This window comes from Physella acuta, unplaced genomic scaffold (genome assembly GCF_028476545.2).
Source record: "Physella acuta isolate Inbredline_101_S28 unplaced genomic scaffold, ASM2847654v3 ptg000574l, whole genome shotgun sequence".
NCBI lineage: Eukaryota > Metazoa > Mollusca > Gastropoda > Physidae > Physella > Physella acuta.
In genome coordinates, this window is record NW_026732093.1 from 625,981 (window position 1) to 643,676 (window position 17,696).

At 37.6% G+C, this 17,696-nt stretch overlaps 1 protein-coding gene across 3 annotated transcripts; it reads right to left on the bottom strand.

The window, feature by feature from the left end:
* Positions 1 to 836: 836 nt before the first annotated feature.
* Positions 837 to 17,685, bottom strand: LOC131946874 (adenosine kinase). Of its 3 annotated transcripts, none has more exons than XM_059307856.1 (13): positions 17,641 to 17,685; positions 11,769 to 11,910; positions 11,507 to 11,571; positions 10,880 to 10,961; positions 10,198 to 10,251; positions 9,470 to 9,554; positions 8,560 to 8,726; positions 4,567 to 4,675; positions 3,541 to 3,711; positions 2,764 to 2,799; positions 1,708 to 1,816; positions 1,406 to 1,495; positions 837 to 1,186 (listed from the first exon to the last, which is right to left on the bottom strand). In XM_059307856.1, exons 5-13 carry the CDS (start codon positions 10,218 to 10,220, stop codon positions 966 to 968), a joined length of 1,011 nt encoding a protein of 336 aa, XP_059163839.1. In that variant the 5' UTR covers positions 10,221 to 10,251; positions 10,880 to 10,961; positions 11,507 to 11,571; positions 11,769 to 11,910; positions 17,641 to 17,685; the 3' UTR covers positions 837 to 965. The 3 variants fall into 3 exon arrangements, with proteins under 3 accessions (XP_059163839.1, XP_059163838.1, XP_059163837.1); XM_059307855.1 differs by lacking the exon at positions 17,641 to 17,685 and adding an exon at positions 15,964 to 16,081; XM_059307854.1 differs by lacking the exon at positions 17,641 to 17,685 and adding an exon at positions 15,978 to 16,075.
* Positions 17,686 to 17,696: the final 11 nt, after the last annotated feature.

The following is a 17,696-nucleotide window of genomic DNA, read 5'->3' on the forward strand; positions in this document are numbered from 1 at the left end:
GCACCAAGTAAAATTGTTTCCACTGCTATACATGTATAATAATTGACAGTCAAGAGAAATCTATTACTAGACCGATAACATTCACTGTCAGAACTAGGTTGCTACATACTATGTTATATACGGCCTGTAATTATTTTGACTTCTTTTATCGCCAGTTTTTTGTTAATATGTATTCAGATCACATTCACTTCTGAACAGTGTTTGATCTTTTTAATGGTTAAAAATGTATTGTTTGTTTAAAGCGTAAAACACATGTATTGACCTCGATTCTAATACTTGTACTATATCTACTAGTAAGTTCTGATTTTCAACCTTACAGGGAAATAGCGTATAAATGATGGCTTTAGGGGGTCGTCCATAAATGACGTCACACTAGTAGGGGGTCCGTAATTTAATTTTGTGATGGGGGGGGGGGGTACAGATGTTGTGACGTCACACTTTTGCATTATAAAAAAGCAATGTTAGAAAACTAATTTTAGCCGTTATTTCGCTTTTTAGAAAACTGTTTTAATAAATTCTAATAGGATTTAATTAAAATACTCTATGCTGACAGAGTTCAGACAAGATTTTGGAAAAATATTGTATTTTAAGAAAATTCAACTTCAATTTTGAGGGGGATTGTAGGCTGAGATGTGAAGTCATTTTAGGGGGCGGGGTTCTGGCTTTAGTGACGGGGGGGAGGGGGGGTGGTAAAAAAGGTCAAAAAAAAAACGTGATGTCATTTTTTGATGACCCCTAAAAAATCCAGATAACAATTAACAAATCAAAGATTTTATGAAAACATTTGCATTACTTAGCAAAATTAAGTCGTCACAACACGTTTGGAATATCTTTTTAAAAGTCGCAGCAACGTTTAATGAAAAAAGTGAACAATTGAAAAAAATTCAGCTAGAAAACCAATGGTATAGCAAGTAATATTCTACTAATATCAACATCCACTCCCAACCCACTGGTATGACGAAACCTCAGGTACTCAGTTTCTTAAAAGGCGTTGATATTTCCCCATTGTTGAGTGAGGCTTTCTTCGCCAAATACTGTTCCATGTGTAGTTTCCAAAGTGACAATAGGTCTCCCATATTGGACGGGAAGGTCAGACCAAACTGACCAGTTACGATATCCGCGCAGTAAAATCCGCTGTCGATACAAATATCCAACGGGCAGCCTTGACCGATTCCAGCTATAAACCCTACACGAATTATGAAAACTGTAATATAGGGTAGCCCACATGTTTAGCTACATAAAGCATTATGTGAACTATTAGTCGTCGTCTTCGTCCCCCCCCCCCCCCCCCACACACACACACATGTGACCTAGCACCAAAGTAAAAACCCTTGTTTCGTGCTTTATGTAACTGGACGAGCATTGCTAAAGGGACCAGTGGCCATTTGCTATTGGAAAAACTTACCTCCAACAAAGGCACAATGAACTCCATAATGATCTACAATAGGGTGTTTTTTCTTGAATGGTGTCTTATGCTTGGACGTTACGTTGGAATCTATGGTTTAAAAATTCAGAATCATTGCGAAAATTGTTTAAATACGGTAATTTTAAATGTTTCAATATTTTTGTTATACGTATTCTGCGTTATAAGTCTGATATATATATATATATATATATATATATATATATATATATATATATATATATATATATATATATATATATATATATATTCCGCTTTAATGTAAAAGAAAGCCTTTGCATGACCTGTAACATAGACCACATTTCCGTTGAATACTACGACTGTGCACTGTTTTTTGGAGAGGGACTTGATCCAGGCAGCAATGTGACTAGTTTGCCTAAGTGTACTCACACACTGTGGAGACATAGAAAATGCTGGGGTGACTCACACAGTAAATGAAGATAGAGTTGCGTGTCCACTTTAGTGCCAAGTTTAGCGTTACCGCACCCATTCAGAGTTACACCTACCAAGTGTCGCACTATCCAATAGTAACAATTGGTTTAAGAATGTCGCTCTAAGCATTTTAAGGTCGTTCTTATCTTCGCAGAAAGGCAACCCCCTCTTCATTTCTACTCCCCCCCCCCCCTCCACCCAAAAATAATTACACAACTCACTGCAGTGTTATTTAAAAAGAGAATGTCACGCTGCAGTTGTCTAATCGTGGTCAACCAAGGTTATATAGCCAACAACGATCTTTTTTTTATATACAATGAACAAAAAGTAATTTGTAAAAGCGAAAAAAAAAACGGTTAAAACTCAGTATAGAAAGTATCCCTACTTTGTAAAAATGCAAATATCACACCTCATGAACCCCCTTCCTATCGTCACCAATGTTCGACCCCCCCCCCCCCCCCACCCTTCCCCCAAATAGCTCCTCTCATTAAAATTAAAGTTCGCGTCAGCTAATAGAATGTCAGTTGTAGGTTAATGTGCCTTTCCTAAACGATTAACACAACACAAAACCAATTAATTATGCCTTGTTTTAGAAGAAAAATAAAACAAGAAATATGAGAACAATCTCAATACTCACCATAAGATTCTTGTTCTGTTTAAAACACGAAAAATTATATATATATATATATATATATATATATATATATATATATATATATATATATATATATATATATATATATATACAGATAGACAGACAGACAGACAACAGAGAGACGGGTAATCGTAATCAGACAAAAAGACAGACAGACAGACAAGCAGACAGGCGCTCAAACAGACGGACGGGCACGTTGACGGAAAATATTACCTAGCAAGTTGATTGTAAACAAACTAATGGTTAAACTTACTGAGATGTTGAAAATCTGCATCAATGCTTTAGCACTCTGGGGAGAATTCAATGAAGTGAGTCTGAATGACATTGGGTACTAGCAAGCACAAGCTTTGTCACGTAGAATCCCGTAACTCAATACGTGACAGGCTATGACCATCTAACGCGTCGGCCGAGAATTTCGAAAATACTTTTTCTACGTTCATAATTTTAGTGTTGGATGGGATCCCGTCCAGCACAATTAAGTATACGTGTCAACTGGTTATGCGCCATTGACTCCGATTTCAGCCTGCTTTTTGGATTTGCTTCCATTGCCTTTGTCCAACCAAGAACAAACTACAAGGCAGCAGTTGTTTGATTTGGGGAGTTGTTTCTCCTGGAAGAGTGGCTGCCCACAGCTAACGAGCCTCATCTGCACGAGATGTATGTCTAAAGGCCTGTTATTGTGTACATACTTTATAGGTTGTACATACATTAAAGACCTACACACAAATGACTTCCTTCACAAATAACCCTAGCTTTCCCCCCCCCCCCCTCCCACTTGTACTTACCGATGCTGTAACGAACATGAGTTTTCGGTTATCTTGTTGTAACACAGCACATTGTAACCAAATCCTTGTGATTTTCGGGAGACCCCCCCCCCCTCACACATACACCACACACATTTTATGAAGTCCAGATACCAGTATCTGCCAATGAAGCTGTTTATAGCTGGTGGGCCTACCCAATGATGACCTAACTTGTCTGTAAGTGTACGTGTGTGTGTGGTGGGGGGGGGGGGCGGGTCACGACTTACCCGTTTATTGAGAAACAAAATGTCCGCACAGTTCAAGATGTCGCACACGTTGAGTTTAGCCCGGGTCAAAATGTCAACGTTCGACAAATTCACAGCCAGGACTTTAAAGCTTGCCGAGCAGTAATAGGAAAACTTTTGAGCTGCTTTTGGCGTCATTAAAATGCTCAAATCCTGGAAGGGAATGGTTTCAGGAAAGATATAAATAGATTAAAGACCAAAGTAAATGTGAAAATAGACACAAAGATAGATGGACTACAGAAAAATGATTACGTTTGATTGGAAGATGGACCTTACAGAAAGAATGTTTGATTGGAAAATGGACCATATAGAAAGAATGTTTGATTGGAAGATGGACCTTAAAGAATGTTTGATTGGAAGATGGACCTTACAGAAAGAACGATAATGATTGGAAGATGGACCTTACAGAAAGGATGTTTGATTGGACGATAGACCTTACAGACATAATGTTTGATTGGAAGATGGACCTTACAGTAAGAACGATAATGATTGGAAGATGGACCTTACAGAAAGAATGTTTGATTGGACGATAGACCTTACAGAAAGAATGTTTGATTGGAAGATGGACCTTACAGAAAGAATGTTCGATTGGACGATAGACCTTACAGAAAGAATGTTTGATTGGAAGATGGACCTTACAGAAAGAACGATAATGATTGGAAGATGGACCTTACAGAAAGGATGTTTGATTGGACGATAGACCTTACAGACATAATGTTTGATTGGAAGATGGACCTTACAGAAAGAACGATAATGATTGGAAGATGGACCTTACAGAAAGAATGTTTGATTGGACGATAGACCTTACAGAAAGAATGTTTGATTGGAAGATGGACCTTACAGAAATAATGTTTGATTGGACGATAGACCTTACAGAAAGAATGTTTGATTGGAAGATGGACCTTACAGAAAGAACGAGAATGATTGGAAGATGGACCTTACGGAAAGGATGTTTGATTGGACGATAGACCTTACAGAAAGAATGTTTGATTGGAAGATGGACCTTACAGAAAGAATGAGAATGTTTGACCGAGACAGCAGTTTGCTGATTGACGGCCTGTCAACGAACGATGTACTGAAGGAAGAATTCGCATCCACAAAGTATAGCTCGCACCACCTGTAATATCGAATTGATGACTTGTTCAGTGATAATAACATCAGTAGCTAACAACTACAGGACAATAGATAATTTAAAACGTCAGTAGCTAACAACTATAGGACAATAGATAATTTAAAACATCAGTAGCTAACAACTATAGCACAATAGATAATTTAAAATACATCAGTAGCTAACAAATATAGGACAATAGATAATTTAAAAACATCAGTCGCTAAAACCTATAGGACAATAGATAATTTAAAAACATCAGTAGCTAACAACTATATAGGACAACAGAGAACAGCATTTAAAGCAACATTGATCAACACTTAAGAAATGACTAGCGAGGAGCATCAGATGGCTGATGTGTAGGGAACATTCCTTGGGGCAGTTGCTGACCAAAAAAAGTGCACGGGGGTTGGGTGTAAGTGGGTGAAGAGAAAAAGGGTAGTACTATCATTTGTGACCATTGGTTGGTCCTACATTGTGAGGCTGTAAAATAAATAAATAAATAAAATTAAAATTAAATTTCCTCTTTTAGACCCAACGATCCATAAGCAAATGAAGTAGAGTTGTTGCATAACCTCGGCATATGAAGGAATGGTATGGTCAACACTATTCCCTGCCGCCTTTACTTTTACTAGCGTGAGTCAGGTAACCAAAGGGTGGATGGTCTCAGCAGGGCCGGCGCTACCTATAAGGCGAACTAGGCGGTCGCCTAGGGCGCCATCCCTAGTTGGGGCGCAAAAATGTGTAATCGCCATTATCAAAAAGTACCTAATAATTACTAACTTTGATTATCTTTTATAAACTATAGATGGCAATATACAAAGGCTTAGCAATCTATTTCGGCGAATCATTTTTGCACCCCCACCCCAAATTGGGCTTTTATAGGCCTACATTTATTCGAGATGGTTAAAATGCACCCCCAACTCCCTACTTCGTATTTTACTTTATTTCAAATGCGTCCCATTATTTTTTTTTTATTTTTATTTTTTTTTTTTTTTTTGCGTCCCATTATTTTGGGGATTTTTTTTTTTTTTTTTTTTCAGTAATAATAATTTATTTGATAGATTTTACACAGCATCAAAGACATGAACATCAATTGCATATATAATAATCAAATGGAGAAAATAAAATGGCATAAGAACTAGACTAAAATAAGGTGTGCAAACTAGGCCTCTCCTGACTGCTTAGTTTACTGTGCTCTGTCCTTAGCTGAGGAGTCAAAAGTTCACATTGTAGACAGAAATAGAAACCACCGTGGGAGAAGTGTCTCTGTAATACACATTACTGATCTATCATTCCAAAACTTTCCATGACACAAAATTGACCCCTGGCAAAGAGGGCACGCCACCCTGAAAAATCCGCCAGTCCGGCTGAGTGGAGGGAAGTGTGTGTGTGTGGGGGGGGGGGGGGGGGGAGGGTGAGGTGTGTATTTCTTTCTACCATTCAGGTTGTGCACTTTTAAAAACTTGGGAAACAGAAGACTGTTCTAATGTTAAATTACTTGAGGGCTGATCGAGTGATGTTTAGCTTGAGACTGTCGATATTAATTATGCATCTAGTTTATTTGCTTCCTCTGTAGTTCCAATTTTAGTTTCCTGTAAAAGTAGGATGTCAATATTGTGTTTATTTATTATGTTGTTTATATAATGTGTTTTGTCCCTAGCCCCCTGATGTTCAATGTTGCCAGATTTAGCATGAATTATTTGGGGTTTTCTTTCGAACATCTGTTTCTGGAGGGCTGGATGGTGGTGGTCTTTTAATTCCAAACCTTCCAGCCGTTGGTTTGCTATCCCGTTGGGCCCTGGTCACGAACCTTTGAGGTGGCTTTACTGTAGGTAATTGATTTTTACTTGAACTGATTGCTTGACTATATGACAGTTGACCTGATACCTTTGTTGCTGACATACTTTGTGAGCTTTTAATTTCCTTTAGCGGTTTCGTTATGTTTTCTGAACTAGAGTTATCTTGAAGAATATTAGTTATTGTTTCGTCGACAGCCTCCAAATTTTCGTGATTCCCATCTTTTTGAGACCCGGTTACTATGGAATTCCTGGTTGCTATTGTCTCCATGGCTTCGGCCTCTATGGTGGTTTCTGTTACGCTTTCGTTAACTTGCTGCGGTGCTACAGTAGTATGATGTGCTTCAGTTTGGCCATCTACTTCAAAGGCATCTTGTACCTCTCTGTGCCTTGCTTCTCTAAGCATTTCATTTTGTCTTTCTCCGTCAACATCATAACTGTTCCAATGCTTTAAGAAATTTCTATTGTTACTTAGATGCTCCCTAACTTCTTCTTTATCATTTGCATCCCCAAGGCTCAATTGCCCTGTACTGTCCATCTACTAGCTGGGCGCCGTCAAGAGCGCGAGTCCTCAAATGCTCACACATTTTAGGCAGGTGCCTGTCTGTGTTGCAGTGGCAACATTGCACCCTCCTCCCATTGAGGATTATAAGGACTCTGCTTTCTTTGTTGGCCTCATTTGTAAGTATAATATAGTGTGGGACACTCTCCACATCTTCTTTCTCCAGAGAGATTATTTTGGGGATCCAAAATTAAATGTTTCTTTAACATAACAGCTCAGTGCATGTGTGAATGTCATCAATATTGACAAGAAGTTTGTTAAAATAAAGCTACTATGTTTATACTTTCAAACAAACTACAGTTAAATAGTCAATTGGTAAAATATATTGTTTTGACAGATTACATAATTAATATTTTTAAAAGTTAGGTATAATGATTATGTAATGAAACTTAAAGAGTTTTATTGTGTTTTTCAAGCATGTCTTAGTTACACTTGGTTAATTTAGCTATTCTTGTGAAAGTTATTTCCCTTGAATGAAATTTTGGTATTAGGATTTCAAAATGGGAGAACATTCGTTCTTTAACTCTATATTCATTTCAAATTCCTGCAACTTAGATTGACTGCTTACTCATAAATACAACTTTAAGTTATTATTTACTATTGTAAAAAATTATATAAAACAAAAGTTCTAAACAAAATAGTTTGGTAGGTTGTTTGTTTTTTTCAGCATTATCAAGTTGAAAAACAAATACATCAGTAGCCGTTATAGGTTGCAATACTTAATATTAGTAGACATATAGAATGAGATAGTGCAAGTAATGCGTCTAAAATCATTTTAGTCGCAAATTGGTCATCTGATTAATTAAGGGTCTTTTTGATATTTTTCACCCTCTCTTAAAGTATTATAATTGTAGGCTGAAATCTATAACATTTATAACCTTTTATTTTCAAACACTAAAATTCGTTACATAATCACACATTTAGACATTTTACAATCATAACTAAAGACAGTCAAGTTTAAAACAGGTAAGTTCCGTTCTGGAACTCACCCTGGGAGGTCTGCAGGCGAAGGAGGCAATTAAAATTTGATTTTGAATTTTGATGTCTACATATTAATTATAACGTTTATGCAATCTGTTATAAATTAATATGCCACCGATAATTCATTGTTTTCTTATACAAACGTTTTAGTAATTAATTTGTGTAAAAGGGGGCGTTTTAATAAGTTTTGCATAGGCCGCTAAATAACCTGGTGCCGGCTCTGGGTCTCAGAGACTTCCTGCAGAAACGAGTCCGGACCGAGATACGAACTCTAGACCTTCGGGCTAGCAGTCGAGCGCTCTGCGGCAGAGGCGTAGCGACCCTTCCCGGCGCCCGGGGACAAACTTTCGATTTGCACCCCCCTCGAACTTTTCCTTTGCACCCCCCTTCGAACTTTTCATTTGCACCCCCCCCCCCCCCCTCAACTTTCAATTTGGCGCCCCCCTAAGGTCGGCGCCCGGGGACATATGTCCCCCCCCCTAGCTACGCCTCTGCTCTACTGGCCAAAAACGCCGTCCCAACAACCAAATAAACTGCGGTGTAAAACTTACTTGTCCTTACAGTACAAGATTACCATAACATTTGTCTTTGATTTGTGGTTTTCTTCCAGCTGAAAACCTAGATGGGACTCCTTGAAGACGTGGACGAGCTGGATGCTCATGTCGTCCAAAGCTTTCTCGCCCAGAAATATGAGAGAACGTGGCGTGTGTACCATTGCCTGAAACGGTTACCAGAATTCGGGGTGCAGAAATAGGTCTTGTTTAAAAGTACTTTAATGATTAATGCTAAACTAATTTTTTACTTGAATAAACTGCTTGGTTGATTGACAAGAATTGTGGCTGGCAGAACTCTTTTGCCTTGGGTTAACAAAAGTAAAAAGAAAATAAACGAATCCTCCCTGTCCTGGTGGTCTAAAGAGCACATAGGGGCCTATGTATCATCGGCATGTGAAGGTAGGCCTACCCATCAGAGCTGGGTGATGTCACACCGACACGACCCATTTCGTTGGTACAAACATAGCCTTACGACATTCAGAAAAACATTTGTAGTTGTTTCCCTTTAATAACAAAACAGAAATACGAGGCTAATAATAAAACATCCTCATCCGTGTTTCTTTCAGACTTCAGACACTTTTTTTCTCGGGGGGGGGGGGGGGGCACTTGAAGTTTTTGGGAACGGAGGGGGGTCTAAATTTCCCAGGTGGGGGGACACTGGTAAAAGCATATATATTTATTTCGTTCGGGGGGGGGGGGAGAGGGGGAAACACTGCTCCTCTTGCTATAAACCAATATTAAAAGTAATTTATATAAAAAGTTATATAAGAAGCTTTGTACCAGAGATTAAATGTGAAAACTGCTTTGCTTTGGCTTATGTAGCAAGGCACAAAAGACGGTCAGTTCTGTGTCTTCTAAAAATGTAAACTAAAAACAAAAGATTGAGTGCTCAAATAAAACCCCTTACCTGTGCTGATCTGGCAATGTTGAGCGCAGGACCCCCGCAGTTGATGTGATAGTCATTTGGAAACTTGTCTAGTGCATCGTTCAAGCTTGTGGACAGAACAACGTAAACATGGGAGTGCAGGTGTATTACAGTAAGTCTAAACGTGGGTTGGAAAACTTTACACTAGACCGAATAATGAGCTTTTGTAATGCTTTAGCTAGTTGTATGATGGCTTTAGCTAGTTCTATGATGGCTTTAGATAGTTCTATGATGGCTTTAGCTAGTTCTATGATGGCTTTAGCTAGTTACATGATGGCTTTAGCTAGTTCTATGATGGCTTTAGCTAGTTACACGATGGCTTATTTAGCTAGTTCTATGATGGCTTTAGCTAGTTACATGATGGTTTTAGCTAGTTCTTTGATGGCTTTCGCTAGTTACACGATGGCTTATTTAGCTAGTTCTATGATGGTTTTAGCTAGTTACACGATGGCTTATTTAGCTACTTCTATGATGGCTTTAGCTAGTTCTATGATGGCTTTGGCTAGTTCTATGATGGCTTTGGCTAGATTCTATGATAGCTTTAACTATATTCTATGATAGCTTTAACTATATTCTTTGATAGCCTTAGCAAGATTTTATGATAGCTTTAGTTAGATTTTTATGATGACTTTATGTAGATTCTTTGTGAGCAAAATAAAATGACACCTCTGTACCGAACTGTACTATACTCAAATGAATGCTACACTTACATGTCTTTCACTTTAGCATCCATCCAGTAAGATTTCCCAAGTTGTAAATCATGGCTGAAGTACAGGGCAAACAAAATATTTAGAAACCAATAAATAGGCCTATACAGAGTTTCTTTCATCACTTCAAGCACCCGCCCCCCCGCCCATGTGAACGATATAGACTTTATGTAGAAAAATAATTAAAATATGCTTTTACTTGTGTTCGTCCCGTCCCCCCATCAAAAATTTAAAAGCCCAACCCCCCCCCCCCCCGCCCACTCAACCTTAAGAAAAAAGTCTGAAAGAAACACTAGGCCTACATAATGTAGACGGATTTAATGTAACTTAAAATTGTGAACTTTAAATCTTTGGTTACACTCATGGTTCCTCATCATCTTTTCCTTTCTGTGCCCAAAACTCACGGAGCCGCCACACTCGTAGTTCAAACTGTATAATGTCCAACTTATACAACTGTTAACAACACGTGAAACGGAAATCTTAGTGTGATGTTTAAAGTATGACTTCGTTGCCCTAGCGTGATGTTATTTATTTTTTTAAACTAGACAAAACATTGTTTTAGCAATAATATTTCGATGTAGCCCCCCCAAATCAACGTCACCCGGCGCGGACCGCACCCCGCCTATGTGACGCCACTGCGTATAGGACTCACAAATGACTGTCAGTGCAAAAATTTTCCTCTCACCTTTTCAGAAATGGTTTGGTCACTTTGATATTGTATGTGAGAAAAGGGTGACCAAACACTATACATTTTCATGGTGCCAGACCTGAAATATGAAGGTTTCACATAATACATTTCCACAAGTTCATAATACATGTACACTATTACATAATACATGCAAGCAATTACATAATACATATACACAATTACATTATACATATGCACATTTAAATAATACATACACACAATTACATAATACATGTACACAAGTACATAGTACATGCACGCAATTACATAATACATGCACACAATTACATAATACATGCACACAATTACAAAATGCATATACACAATTACAAAATGCATATACACAATTACATAATACATTTACACAATTACATAATGCATGTACACAAGTACATAATACATGTACACAATTACATAATACATGCAAGCAATCACATAATACACATATAAAATTACATAATACATATACACAATTACATAATACATTTACACAAGTTCATAATACATGTACACAATTATTTAATGCATGTACACAATTACAAAATACATATACACAATTACATAATACATGTACACAATTACATAGTACATGCACGCAATTACATAACACATGTAGACAATTACCAGGAGCTGAAGGAATGACCTTTGCTTGACGCATTTTCTGGAAGTAGTTCATCGTCGTTAATATGCTGGAGATTTTAAAAATATATTTGCATGGTTGAGTATAAGAATAGTGGTTTTTTTCTTCTTGAATTTAAATGGCATGAAATTGAAGTACATATATTGTGTTTCTACGTACGTATAGGCCTACCGTGTGTTTTTAGTGTGGCTAAACATATAACATACATATAACATCGGTCTTTGTGTTTTAACACAGATACTTTACCTCGTCTGTGAAAAATGACGTCTGGGATGGGTCCACTGAGGTGGAAGTGAAATCTGAAATGCTGCTGCATGGAGTTTTTGTAACTTAACATTTGTAATTTCGTCCTTGGTGGGTGCCTAGAATTATTTGCTGTAAAACAAAACTGGGAGGAGGGAGGGGGTGTCCAGTTAGTGGGACGTCACACTTTTGTATTTTTAAAAAGTAAAGTTTTTTTTCTGTAAAGTGTAATAGAAATTCATTAAAATTGATATTTAAAAAAAAAATCAAGCTTCAATTTTGAGAGAGGTTGTAGGTTGAGGCGTGACGTCATTTTAGGAGAGAGTGTGGCTTTTGTGACTACGGTGGGGAGAGGGAGGTAAAAACAATTATTTAACTGATCATTTAACATAATCATTTAGTCCACATTTTCCTCAAAGATTATATCACCGGGGATGTACACATTTTTTGGATAAATTGTACGAATTTAAGCTAGTTTTTTGGAGCCTACTTTAACGGACGTTAGTATTCATCATCATCTTTTCCAGTTCGTGCCCAAGTCAGATAAAGTAGAGTTCATCTGCTTCAGAGACCTCGCATATGAAGGGTAGTGTGGTCAGCACTGTGCCCAGCCGCCTTTTTTCCCTAACATGAGTTAGGCACAGAGGCGTAGCTTGGGGGGGGGAGACGACATATGTCCCCGGGCGCCAACCTTAGGGAGCGCCAAAATGGGTTGGAAAAAACAAATTGAAAGTTTGAGGGGGGGGGGGGTGCAAATCGAAAGTTTGAGGGTGGGGTGGTGCAAATCGAAAGTTTGAGGGGGGGGGGGGGTGCAAATCGAAAGTTTGAGGGGGGTTGCAAATCGAAAGTTTGAGGGGGGGGGGGGGGGCAAATCGAAAGTTTGAGGGGGGAGGGTGCAAATCGAAAGTTTGGCGCCGGGAAGGGTCGCTACGCCTCTGGTTAGGCACCCATCAGGGATGTTCTACTGACTTGAACCCGTATTCGTATTAGCAGTCTAGCCCTCTACCGCTAGACCACGCTGTCGCACGTTAATATTAATAACGTATTATTCCTTGGGGTGGGGTGGGAGTCTATGGACAATGTGTGATGAGAGCATTTTGAAAAGGCATTTTATAAAATAAATATTAGTTAATCTTCTTTTGAAAAATAAATTGTGTAAACGAATTAAACTGAAACAATGAATCTAACCCTGATTTGCAACACGTGTCGTAGTTCAGTATTGTTAGCGATGTTTCCAGTTTAATCAGACGAACTAGCAGTTGGCAGTATAAGCTATATTGTTTCGTTATTTTTCTTTTAAAAGGAAACGGCTCGGTTCAGTGGCGTCACTAGGTAGGGTGTCACCCGGTACGGCATCTCACGGTGTCACCCCCCCCCCCCTCCACACACACACAAACTGAACTGGCAAAAGGCCTTTTTATTCTATATATTTTCAATTTTTCGTCTTGATCCATTATTCACAATTCTAGGCTGCGAAGATTATAAATTCAACATTGATTGTAGATTAGTCACATCTGCTGTTAGTCGTGTTTCTCTCTCAACTGTCAACATCTTGTGCTTCTGATGAGACTTGTCGTTTGATACGCTTTCACATTCATTTCCCGCGTGTACTGGTGGTAGAGCGTACGACTGCTAACCCTCAAGTCACGAGTCCGTACCCAGGGCTTGAGTCCTGGGGACGCCCCTGAGTCCACCCGGCCCTGACTCACGTTAGTGAAAGTAAGGCGACTGGGCATAGCACTGACCACATTATCCCTTCATATGCCGATGTAAAAAAAAACAGATGAACTCTACTTCATCTGAATTATAGACCGCCAGGTTCGAAAAAGTTAGCTTTAGTTTTTTTTTTCACTTTCTACAAATGCTTGCCCTTCCTTGAAACACGTATTCTGTACGTGCGAGTTCGCGAACTACAGGCAACCATAGCCACCGTCTCTAACTTGCCACGCCTTGTTCAATATTCTAACAATTCCTTTTGGTTTGCAGTTGTATTCGTTCTGGTCTATCCTGTGGTTTATTTTAATATTATCTACCATACAATGAAGCGTTTATGAAACAGCAAGATTAGAATGTGCTTCTCTTTGTGCCGAATATATATGTATATATATATATATATATATATATATATATATATATATATATATATATATATATATATATATATATATATATATATATATATATATATATATATATATATACATATATATATATATATATACATATATATTCGGCACAAAGAGAAGCACATTCTAATCTTGCAATTTCATAAACGCTTCATTGTATGGTAGATAATATATATATATATATATATATATATATATATATATATATATATATATGTATATATATATATATGTATATATGTATATATATATATATATATGTATATATGTATATATATATATATATGTATATATATATATATATATATATATATATATATATATATATATATATATATATATATATATATATATATATATATACAGTGGCGTAGCGAGGTCGGGTGTCACCCGGTGCGGCACTTAATGGTGTCACCCCCCCCCCCCAGAGGCGTTGCGACCCTTCCCGGGGACAAACTTTCAAGTTTTCGATTTGCACCCCCCCCCCCCTCAAACTTTCGATTTGCACCCCCCCCCCCCTCAAGTTTTCGATTTGCACCCCCCCCTCAAGTTTTTCTCTGTATATTTTGCTATTTTTGCCTTGGTGTCCCCCCCCTAAATGGTGTCACCCGGTGCGGTCCGCACCCCCCTCCCCCCTCGCTACGCCCCTGTATATATATATATATATATATATATATATATATATATATATATATATATATATATATATATATATATATATATATATATATATATATATATATATATATATATATATATATATATATATATATATATACATATATATTCGGCACAAAGAGAAGCACATTCTAATCTTGCAATTTCATAAACGCTTCATTGTATGGTAGATAATATATATATATATATATATATATATATATATATATATATATATATATATATATATATATATATATATATATATATATGTATATATATATATATATATATATGTATATATATATATATATGTATATATGTATATATATATGTATATATGTATATATGTATATATATATATATATATATGTATATATATATATATATATATATATATATATATATATATATATATATATATATATATATATATACAGTGGCGTAGCGAGGTCGGGTGTCACCCGGTGCGGAACTTAATGGTGTCACCCCCCCCCCCAGAGGCGTTGCGACCCTTCCCGGGGACAAACTTTCAAGTTTTCGATTTGCACCCCCCCCCTCAAACTTTCGATTTGCACCCCCCCCTCAAGTTTTCGATTTGCACCCCCCCCTCAAGTTTTTCTCTGTATATTTTGCTATTTTTGCCTTGGTGTCCCCCCCCCTAAATGGTGTCACCCGGTGCGGTCCGCACCCCCCTCCCCCCTCGCTACGCCCCTGTATATATATATATATATATATATATATATATATATATATATATATATATATATATATATATATATATATATATATGTATATATATATAAATATATGTATATATATATATATATATATATATATATATATATATATATATATATATATATATATATATATTTCTTTTTTTCTTATTTTTCTCTAATTCCAGTAGGGATGAGCTCATTAACCCTACTATCTGGCGCCCACGTAGCCCCACTTGTTAGATTACGGGACAATGTCTCATCAACGGGAACTCAATAGTGAAGGGAGATCACTCTCTGAAACTATCGGATGGACAATGTGGCGTAACATCACGGTTCCCTCACCTGTTAAAGGTTCCACGGTGCCATTTTTTGTCTAGTTTTGTCAGCAACAGGAAGCTAAATTAAATTGGCGCCTGTCGAAACACTGGTGTCTCTAGTCTCTATGATAGATAGGTCCTTGTCCTTACGTCTTTAATGATTGACATGTGGTTTTATCTAGCTAGTAGCTAGGCCTAGGGTAGAGAATAGATCTCTACTCACTGCGGAAACTAGATCTACTACTTTGTCTATTCGCAAAACAGAAGCATCGTAAACGTCATGCCGTCGTATGTAGATAGGTCTAGACTCTAGATCTAGCTAGAATCTAGAACTACCCTCTAACTTTAGCCCTGTCCCTGACCACAGTTCTCTTACCCAAACATCGATACCTGTAGAAATTAAAATCCTTGAGACGATACCGTATTGTTCTAACGATATTTTGTGTTACATTAAAAAAAACCTAATTAACCAAGGTTATGTGATTAGGTTCTGTAGTCTGAATGCTTTGAAAAAATCCAAATATTGAAGGGGAAAAACGGCACAAAAAAGTGCGCTGTTGCGATTTGCAAATGCGCAAGTGTAAGCATTATTTGGTGCGTACTTTTATAGGTTCCGGGCAAAGCTAGATTAACTGGCAATTAGGCCTGAGCACGTGCTTTGGGCCTCAAAAGAAGGAGGTGCCATATACAACTTCTATAACGTTTGTTGATTTGGGATAGTCTAGAACAGAGCATATTAAAATAAATTGGAAATCCTAATTCGAGCAGCAATCAACAAGGCAGACTGTGTAATTTATCCTAATTAAAATAATAATGCATGCAATATAGTGACCCGATTTAACCAATAATATAACGAACGAAACTAGATTCCCTACGTTTATTTTTCAACCTTCAAACAACAACAACTATACAACGCTCAGCTGTCCGTTACCCTACTTATAACTACATGATCGTCTTGTCTAGTACGTCATACAACTTTCACCGCGTCATTCGCGCACTACACGTTATCTATCACAACAAACAAATCAAATAGCAAATACACCCTTACTCATACCATCCTTCGTAAATACTGTCTTAATGAACTGTATCTGACCTAATGTACTGATATTCCGGTCAAGTTCATCATCAGCACAATTAACCCAGGGGCGTAACTAGTTTTTCAGTGTAGAGGGAGCGACGAGTAAAGAAAACACACACACACATCGTGCGGCATCAAAACGGCTAATGACAAAACGGCCCCGTCAAAACGGCCCCGACATAAGAGCCCCGTCAAATCGACCCCGTCAAAAGGGCCACCGACATATGAACCCCGTCATATAAGCTCCCGTCATTTAGGCCACCGGGAAATAGGCTCCCGTCATATAGGCTCCAGTCAATAAGACTCCCGACCAATAGGCTTCCCTCATTTAGACTTCAGACATATAGCCAGAGGCGTAGCGACCCTTCCCGGCGCCCGGAGACAAACTTTCAATTTGGCGCCCCCTCGGGAGTAACCTTTCAATTTCCTTCAAATATTATATTAATCCACCCAGAAAAAAAAGCATTTAGGGGCCTAACTCTAACAATTATTACTACAATTGCAAACATCATTTTTTTAGTAAGTTATAAAATTTGGTGTCCAGCTGAATGTAGCAGGTTTACGTCATGATGTCCCTCCCCATTACCCTTGTCGGGACTGCTCTTAAAAGTTTATTTAATTCTAATTAACTAATGAATATTTTATTTAACTGGAATGATAATTTTATATTGTAAATATATTTTGCATTTTTTTTGCCCAGGTCACTAGTAAAAGTATGTTTTCTATATAAATTCCATTTCGTTCGGGGGGCGGTTGAAGAGATGCCTGGAAGAAACTCTGGGTCCGCACCCCTCCCCTCCTCGCCTATATATATATATATATATATATATATATATATATATATATATATATATATATATATATATATATATATATATTTATATGACCCCCAAGACAAATCTCTGACTACGCCAATGTCTGACTCGAGGTGTAGGCTAAATACTGATGCTTAGGAATGAAGAAGCATAAACACACATTCACATAAAGCTAGCTTGCGACATTTAGATGGATCGATTCGCGTATCCCGTCTC

Coding starts and splice junctions, on each gene's coding strand:
- LOC131946874 (XM_059307856.1), bottom strand. CDS start 10,220: ATGGATGCTAAAGTGAAAGACAT. Junction 9,555..10,197: donor GATGCTAAAGTGAAAGACAT/GTAAGTGTAGCA, acceptor TCTGTCCACAAG/CTTGAACGATGCACTAGACA. Junction 8,727..9,469: donor ACATTGCCAGATCAGCACAG/GTAAGGGGTTTT, acceptor TAACCGTTTCAG/GCAATGGTACACACGCCACG.